The sequence below is a fragment of the Hyposmocoma kahamanoa genome, unplaced genomic scaffold, assembly GCF_003589595.1.
Source record: "Hyposmocoma kahamanoa isolate Upper Pololo Valley unplaced genomic scaffold, ASM358959v1 102, whole genome shotgun sequence".
NCBI classification, from domain to species: Eukaryota; Metazoa; Arthropoda; class Insecta; order Lepidoptera; family Cosmopterigidae; genus Hyposmocoma; species Hyposmocoma kahamanoa.
The window spans coordinates 16,909,878-16,919,052 of NW_020653337.1; the positions used below are offsets into that span (position 1 = coordinate 16,909,878).

The 9,175-nt window shown below is 37.8% G+C and overlaps 2 protein-coding genes across 3 annotated transcripts in view; one reads left to right on the forward strand and one right to left on the reverse strand.

The window, feature by feature from the left end:
- Positions 1–1,191: 1,191 nt before the first annotated feature.
- Positions 1,192–6,114, forward strand: LOC113232071 (TATA box-binding protein-like protein 1). Of its 2 annotated transcripts, none has more exons than XM_026466709.1 (4): positions 1,192–1,341; positions 3,086–3,660; positions 5,245–5,339; positions 5,678–6,114. In XM_026466709.1, the coding sequence occupies exons 2-4, from the start codon at positions 3,101–3,103 to the stop codon at positions 5,896–5,898; spliced, it is 876 nt and encodes a 291-aa protein (XP_026322494.1). In that variant the 5' UTR covers positions 1,192–1,341; positions 3,086–3,100; the 3' UTR covers positions 5,899–6,114. The 2 variants fall into 2 exon arrangements, with proteins under 2 accessions (XP_026322494.1, XP_026322486.1); XM_026466701.1 differs by lacking the exon at positions 1,192–1,341 and adding an exon at positions 1,940–2,258.
- Positions 6,115–6,524: 410 nt separating this feature from the next.
- LOC113233976 (cytosolic carboxypeptidase 6-like) overlaps positions 6,525–9,175 on the reverse strand; it is a 14,269-nt gene continuing 11,618 nt past the window's right edge. The window contains exons 8-12 of the mRNA XM_026469212.1: positions 8,935–9,026; positions 8,300–8,514; positions 7,151–7,295; positions 6,850–7,028; positions 6,525–6,771 (exon numbers count right to left, since the gene is read on the reverse strand). Coding sequence (XP_026324997.1) covers positions 6,596–6,771; positions 6,850–7,028; positions 7,151–7,295; positions 8,300–8,514; positions 8,935–9,026 — 807 coding nt within the window. The 3' untranslated portion in view covers positions 6,525–6,595. The remainder of the gene's footprint in view (positions 6,772–6,849; positions 7,029–7,150; positions 7,296–8,299; positions 8,515–8,934; positions 9,027–9,175) is intronic.

The following is a 9,175-nucleotide window of genomic DNA, read 5'->3' on the forward strand; positions in this document are numbered from 1 at the left end:
CGCGGGAGTATTAACGATTTGACTTTGTGCCAACGTAATTGGTATAATATGTCAATGTCCTCAGCGGCATACTGTACATATGGTTCCTTCCTCTCCTATTTCGAAAAGCCCAGAAGCGGTTTCCTACAAGAACTTCGATAGCCTTTGGCAAAGACAGTAAATTCTCCATGCTACTGAGTACGCTTTTATTTTAATATTTCCATTTCATGGTCGTGATATGTGATAGATCCAGGTAAAATGCAGTAAAAATAGCGCCAATCTCATCGAAGCGTACAGTTACAATTCTAGAAAAACTAGCAACACAAATGACATTATATCGCAGCAACAGCAATTAGTTACTCGATATTTCGTTACCAGGGCAACACGTCACAATTTTATAGGTCTGTGATCGTTCGCAACTAACTTCATTCTGAAAAAAGAATGAACTTAATAATAATAAAAGTATTCGTTCCTATTCTGATGTGATTACTGTATTGCCAATTAATTATATTACCTCAAAATCATAATAACATTTTGATTAAATGTTAAATTTCATTAGAAAATGGTTGGCATGGTAATGGTTGTTTATATATAACTAATAAAAGAGTTTACGTTTCACATAACGTGTATGCGAAGTTTAAAAATAATTTATGATTTTGTTATAAGATAAATGGAACGTAACCATAGTAAATTTTGCAAAATTGAGATATGCTGCTACTCCATGTGTGCAAGACTAGACTGGCCGAGCGGTAAGGTGAGAGTAAGAAGTTAAGCATCACAAAATTATACAAGAGTAAAAAACACGGCGTCTGTTTGTTTTGTTACAACGGCGTATTATTTTAAATCTTTAATTTCAGAACGTCATTATTTTTATTTAATTCATTGAAATGAAGATAATACTGTGTTTTGCATAATTTTCGATCTTTTCATCACTACGTATATCTAAAATAAATCGGAAATAATACTTAAATGTTATAGGAAATTTACCTCCAGGTTGAAGAAAATTGGTCGGGTAAGTATATTTTAATTATTGCAATGCATTTATAAAACATCATAGACAAAAAAAAATCACCAAAATCAAGGATATTGTTCACTCACTCGTCAGTCCATTCATTCGAATGGAACATGGCGGTGATGGGCAGGATGTGCATAAGTTTTTGAGTTTTGCATTTATTTAGCGAAATTGCAAAATTCGCTTATTTGTTTTTGTTTATTTCGTTCTGTTTATTGCACTAAAATAATTGTTTTTGTGCATAGACCATATTTTTATCTTAAAACAGCTCGGACTCAGATTTGCCATGAAAATTATTACTTCGTTCCTGGTGTAAAAATAATTGTGACAAATATATCACGTTATATCAGGTAAAAAAGTTGTTTTACTATTGTATAATTTGAAGTGGCTTTTATTTTAACCCATAAACCTAAATCTAGAATAAGTTCCAGAATTTAATACTCTACCTGGAATTTTTAGTGTGTGCCCCATTTTTGTTTAGATCTTTCTGTTGTTATTTTAGTTATAATTTGTAAGACGTTAATTTTACGTAAACTAGTCTGAAATGTACACACTCGTACTGCAATTTGATGACACGAAATGCTGCTTCGTCAACACCATAGTGACAGAAATCTTTTCTTTGTGCTACCCCAATCACGTGTGATCCCAGGTCGTTATGGGGTCAATAACTGCAGAGTGTGACTTATTTTAGTTTCTATTATTGTTGAAATTGCGCTGAATCTCTGCTTTAAAAAGATTTTTTACTCTCTCGATACCGCATAGTATCGTAATCAAGCCAGTCATGTAAACAATTGACGATTTGCTGAAAAAGGAGAGATGCAAAGCAAGTGCGTAATTTTTGGCCAGTGCAAGTGCAAGAATGCTGTGTAGCAATAGCAGGGCACAGCGCATGGCGCTGAGAGCACTGGACGTGGCGGGAGTGGGGTGCGGCGGGCGGGGCGCCGTTCGTCCGGCAGTCAGCTGTGCGAAGTGGCATGTCGTGCCGCGCTCGTCGTGGGAAGTGCCCTAAATTAGTCGCCTCTCTATTGAATCTCTGCAAAATTTTAGTCTTGTGTTCTCTATGGAGAGCAATGACCTACATTTTCCTGCCAAATCTCATTGCAATTTTACAGTTCATTGATTATCTCATCATAATTGCATTTGAATATGAATGCATTTAATCAATTTATTTTCTATTGTTTTTGTTGCCTAACATATCTATTCTAATTGTTTATTCCTGTCTTCATAAATCAGTATTTTTCATTTACTATTCTATCAGGTCGAGATGGTGATTACATTTTAAATTTAAATACTTCATAATATTTTTTCAATTTTTTGTAGATTAATTTTCTAATACATACTTTTAGAAAATTAATCGACAAAGTGATATGACAAAATTAATAATTATAAAGAATATAGGTTACATGGAAATAAAACTCCATATTAACAAACATGCTTAATATAAGACTTCAAAGTAAAATGTTGAGACTGCACATCTTAATAAACATTTTAACCTAAACCTGACCTTAGAAAAATGTTTCATAGGTATTTGTAATAACATGTCTGAAACCACACGAGTTTTCAGTTTGTGTTTTCATTGTTTCACGTGTATGTTTCGCATTGGCCATTGTTGTGCAATCAACAATTTTCAATAAAGTCCTTTATGGGCCGTCGTTGGTCGTAGCCGATAAGTATAGCCCACACTTACTTGTTCTCCATGTATTTAATCAATGTTTGATTAAAACTCTTGATTCATTTCCTGCGGCTGTGAGTATTTTGGAGATTGCATTATTGTTTAACAATATCTCATTATACTGTCTTTTCCCATTATAATTTTTCCTAATTGCAAATACAATACTCACTTTGGTTTATGTATAAATATGATGAATTTCAAACTGCATCAATTGCATAACTATTCTCAATCATGAATAGGCTTTTGTCAGTATATAAATCTATTTTGACATCTAGTTTTTTTTAGTTAAAGTACCAATTTTGTTTTTGTATAATAATGGATAAAATAATAGCAATAATAAGAAAAAAGTATATATTATCACAAGCATGAAAATCATGTTGTTGGTGATTAATATGAATACTAAATGTAAATTTTAATTCCAGCGCGCCGTGAAGGCCATGGCTACACTTATTCAAGAGAATGGCACCCATGGAGTGGTAACTAACCATGGCATATCACACAGTGTCCCCAGCCACATGGTGCCTGACCATGAATATTGTGAGCCGGGCAACCAGCCCGAGCTACAACCATCAGAGGCCATGGAGACAGTGGGGGAAGTATCTGCCAGGACTGAAGTAGAAGAAGAAGATACACCGGAAATAGACATCATGATAAACAATGTCGTGTGTAGTTTTAGTGTTAAGTGTCACTTAAATTTGAGACAGATTGCTTTGAATGGTGTTAATGTTGAATTTCGACGGGAGAACGGAATGGTTACCATGAAGTTGCGACGTCCATACACGACTGCGTCGATTTGGTCGTCAGGGCGGGTGACATGCACGGGCGCAACCAGCGAGGATCAGGCGAAAGTAGCGGCTCGTCGCTACGCCCGCGCTCTGCAGAAGCTAGGATTTCAAGTTCGCTTCCGCAACTTCCGTGTAGTAAATGTACTAGGAACCTGCCGGATGCCTTTTGGTATTCGAATTATAGCATTCTCCAAAAGATATAAGGAAGCAGAGTGAGTATTGTTTTATGATTTATTAACTACATTTATTTCTCTCGTGCGTTTGGGTGTAATTTGTGGTTGTCTGTACACAGAATTCCCTATTGCGGGGCTATGAGTGAGTGCGTTAAAAAAATAAATAAAAACCAACTGCTTTTCATACATTTCGCTGTCATCTCGAGGCACATGCGCTACTTCTACACAACGTCGTATCCTATATTGACAGAATGACCACTCAAGTAAATATACAAACTGAAAGAGAAAGGTTAATGTTAGCATAGTTATTTCTGTTAACGTAAAAAAGAAACTTCATTACTTTCATAACATATACCTGTTTATTATTAGGTTTGGGAACATCAAGAAATTAAACCCTTTTTTTCTTGGAGCAGTGAAAGAATAAAAGAAATTGTTCTGTATTAAAAAGTCAAAACTTGCCAAAATGCATTTTGGAGGTCCTATTACTTCTCCGTCAATTCCACTGAAGTATTTTACTGTTTAATGTCAATGACACAATGACATTTTACTTTTGTAAGGCCCAATGCAATTTACATTATAATTAGTTCCAGTTCATTTACCTCATAATATTAAAATACCTGCTTCCAGATTCGAAAAGATAAAATGAATACATAATTTGCCTATTTTATTTATAAATATGCTGATTTTATGCGAATTTGTTAATATTTGAAGGACTACCGGCCACGTTGTAGTCAGCGTCAGTGACGCCGCGAAGCTGTTGATAATTGTAATAATAATAGTAACGCATCCACTCAACCTTGTATCGTGGGTGCTATGGACACACACATAGACAATCACAAATTAGACCCAAAATCACGAGCGAAATAATTGTAGGCGCTCCCGTACATTTCATTGTGAAAATGGAACTGACGATGTGTCGCCGCAGCTTGCACGTTTTGCTAAATAAAGTAACTTACAAATAAAAACAAATATAGATTTTTTTTAAATCGTTATAAAGCAAAACAAAACCTTATAACTAATTACAATTTAGCCATTTTACGAAACTAATTTTAATTTAACCTAATTTCTTAAAATAAAAGTAACTAAAGAAATTGTCCTTTTACATAATATCTTTTAATTATTGTCTTATTTACACTGGTACTAATATTTATTCACTATAAAATAACTACACTAAAACAGTTCAAAAGATTTAGTTCTTTGTAGTCTAGGCACTATATTTGAATTGTCAAGTAGCTGTATGGCCTCCTATGTTCACGTGATGTGTTTGTGAGCTGCGGCGTACTTTTTTATAACTTTATCTACGGGCTCTATATTCAAATCGCGATGCAGATCCTCATTTCGTACATACCAAGGAGCGGCCACTATTGTCCTCAGTATTTCATTTTGGAAGCGTTACATTATCTGTATGTTGCTTTTAGCGGCACAGCCCCAGAGCTGGATACTATAGCTCCTCACTGGCATAAGGACCTGTTTATATATTAATATTTTTTTATATATATATTAGCCAATACATTTTCTTGAAACATATTTCAAGTTCTTCTTTTTTCTTCTTGATGTGAGCTTTGCAGTGTAGCTTCACTTCGATTATAGAATTTAATATATTATTTTTTAATTGCATTTCAGCTATGAACCTGAGCTTCATCCTGGCGTTACATATAAGCTGTACAACCCTAAGGCCACTCTGAAGATTTTCTCCACTGGCGGTGTCACAATCACAGGTTGGCATACGACCATACCTTAATCATATTATGCAAGCCATATGCCAATATTATAAAATGTGACAGTTTGAATATTTGTTTGTGAATATTAAATCATGGAGTAAATATTGAATAAATTTATGTCACTTCAATAGATAGATGATGTGTCTTTGATCCACATACACCACTTAATTGCATAGATGTCAAGAAAATATGGATACTTTAAAAGTATGTGTAAACTTGAGAAAGTTCTAATTGTTTTAAAAATCTTTTGCTTTATAGTCCCTGTATTTGTGCAATGTGGCCAGGAAGGGTAGAAGCTGTTAATGAATAAGATTGAGGTAGATTGTGCATTTCAGCCCGGAGCGTGAACGATGTCCAATCGGCGGTGGAGCGCATCTACCCGCTGGTGTACGAGTTCCGCAAGCCTCGCACGCCTGCCGACGAGGAGGCGCTGGGGCGACGCCGCGCGGCCGCCGCCGCCGCCGCTGCGCCCGCGCCGCCGCCGCCGCCCGCACCGCGCGACGAGTTGCGCCTTGTCACAATGTCCGATTCCGATGACAATGACACCTGGGAATGACGGCACCGACCGCCCCAAGCCCGCCCGCCGCGTCCTGCCCACTCCGGCGCCACCTACCGCTAACCTCGCACACGGGCTTGGCCGTGCGAGATGCGTCGCCAGGGCGGCGGCACACCACATTCGACGACCGGGCCCGCCGATCCTTCGTTCAGGTCTCGGGCCTGAGAGCCGTTTCGGTGTAAAGCAATAACTATCGATTAAGTGCGATCGTGTGTGTCTTGTCGGCGAGCTGTTCGGTTCATGCCAAAGATATTTATTAGACGAGGCGCCCCGTAGTCCTCGCTGGCCTGCGTCAGCTGCCGTGCTGCCTGCGGCCCGCCTGCGCCTCTCTCGAGCGTATCACTCTCGTGATCCTCCAACCTCCTAGTATTCTTAGGTGAAGTCTGTTCGTTATGTTATATGTCATGAAACTACAGAAAAGTGCGTATTTCAATCTCCGTAACGATACTCATGTCACGTTTCTAATTTGCCGTATGATCGATGAATTCGTAGTGATAATAGTGTTCAATAAGAAATGTTCTAAGAAAGAGATGACTGAATGATTAGTTAGATGTTAGTGTTGTAAATACGAAAAGCTTCGACATTATACGTTTAAATAAAAAAACACCATAGTTTCATTCATTTAATTCCAGAAAAATCTCTAAATGAAAATAAGGCACTGGTTACAACCCAGTAATGGCACTTCGTTCTCGAGGAGTTAAGAGTCCGAGTCGTGCGTGTCATATTCGTCGCTGGTGAAGCGGCCATGCGATGGTCGCGGTGGGCGCGCAATTCTTGCGCCGTGTAGGGGCGCTCGCCGTGCTCCGAGAGTAGCCGGCGCGCGAATATGCGCGCTTAGATCCACCACTGCCAGCCGAGGAGGCACAGCGGTGCCTGTTTAAGTAACAATTTAACATATATTATGACATTATTGTAAGAATTTAAGGTCAACTTGATATTCCACAAACCAACCAGTAACAATGGGAAGCACGTGATCGATATCTGGTACATTTCGGGGCCTGGAGCGTAGTACGTGATGACGCGTGAGACGGGGTGGCAGCGCTCGTAGCGCGGGGGGTGAGGCAGGTGGTAGTGGGGGAGTTAGCACGCGCGCTGGTAACACTCGCCGCTCGGGGGAAGTACTTGGAGATCTGTTGGATATACAAGATCAAGTACTATCAATTTAAAAACAGATTTACAAGTTTTTTAACAGTTGCTGAGAAAAGTAGGAATAAAATTCTACATATTATTTTAGCTAAAATCAAAATAATACCTCTCTCGTTCACGAGGCGGTCGCCTCCGACGGCGCCTGCCACGTAAATCTTTCTTCTTAGAAACTGGCACACGTGGTGGAATCACACCTATATGCCGGTAGTAATCGCAGAGGGCTTTCACCAGGGATCTGCCTATTTTTGTATCTGAATGAAGGAGTGAAGGTAGAAATATGACATGTGGCCATGTATATTTACCTAAACTCGTTCAGATAACACACAGAGTGCATAATGTGCATAACACTTCCCCTGAAATTCCAGAATGATTATAAATAAAAAGCAAAACATCGAAACAAAATAGGGAGTTACAGCTCTAATAATACGTTCTTTACTTACAATAGTAATTACAAAACTTTTCTTCTAAATACCCTACCGTAGTAAAGAAATGGGTAGTTAGACGTGAAAAATATAGATCGAAATACAATACAATAATTTCGGAATTTTAGAGAGGTATCTTTGAAGTTTAAGTAAATATTCTCGACCCATTCTTATCTGTATAGTCATGTAGGAGTACAGTCAACATCGAACCAAAACAAAATTATATATTCCAAACGGTAAAATTTTATCAAATTAGCTGCCATAATTACGAATATAATAAAATATACTACTGTATATTTTAACAAATATTAATGAATTTTTGGTGCACATAAAACTGCAAATAAAATAAAATAAAATAAATAAAAAAATTAAACCAGCAAATACTGCGTTGTTGACCCTTTCGTTACCGCAGGTGGCACCACACATTTACATAAACTTATTTATGTGAATAAATTTGTGTTTTAACTTTATTTAATTTTTTTGTTTTGTTTGTGAATTTTTTTAAATTATTATTTATGTTTGCATATTATGATTATTTTTTGTTTTTATTGTGTTTTATTTCTTTTTTTTTCTTTTGCGATGACATTTGTGGTACCTAGACAAAACAATGTATTTCCTTCCTTTTTTCTTCTTTTTTTATATTCATTGATATTTTATTAAGTGTACACATTGACTTAGTCAATGAGTGTACAGATGTTTTTGGCAAATAGCTCCACACTCCACAATTAACCACATCATTGAATATAAATATTTTTTTTTACTTCGAACGTACTTGTACACTTTCAAAGTTCAATTGAGGAAGTCACAATTATATGCCATAGTGTAAAGGATACAAGCGTCTTCCGTGTAATGAATGTAAGGTCCTTTGGGAGAGAGTCGGCGGCCACCCATAGAGACCTTGAGCGAGTAAGCGTCTGCGAGTCCAGTGGGCAAAGTGCGGCGCGCGCTACCTGCCAGGTTGTGATCTGTGTTGAACAGGCAATTTTCTGGCTGCCATGCTTCAATTCGTGCCCCAAGGAACTTGGGAAGTACCGCATGACGTTCGAATCTAGAACACGTTAAAACATAGCTACTACACGTCTAAAATTTTATTTTCGCGACGGGACAAACAACTCATGCGTCTGGTGGTAAGCGACGCGCCTATCTATGACAACTGCAGTGCCACTCAGAGCTTTCAATCGCAAGATCTGAAGGGCACTGCCACTGCGCCCGTTACCCTCGGTCATAAATTGACTCGTCTCATGTCACCAGCACGCTTACCTTTCAAAAGCGGAAAACGGTAATGCTCCCCTTACTGCTTTGGCGGTAGAAATATGTAAGATGAAATTGATTCAATTTAATTGAAAGTAAATTTTAGATATAAAAAAGCGCGGAGTGGAAATATAAAGCTTAAACAATATTTTATTCGTAATTAATTGTAATTCAAGTTATACTTCAAACTTTAATTATTAAAACATTAACAACGGACCTAAAGACGTCATCGTAAGAGTTCCCTCTTACAAACACTCCCTCGTGGCTTACATCAGCGTGAAGATCTATGATGAAATCCAGTTGTACTCCCTGCAACAACAAATTAGACCGTCCTTTTAGGCTCAGTTTATGTTAATTGTGCAAAGTATAAATTAAATACAAGCCAAAAAACCGCGACCTGTTTTTTCGCGTAGTCTCGAGAATTCTCGCTCAGTCTCGAGAATTCTCGCTCAGTCTCG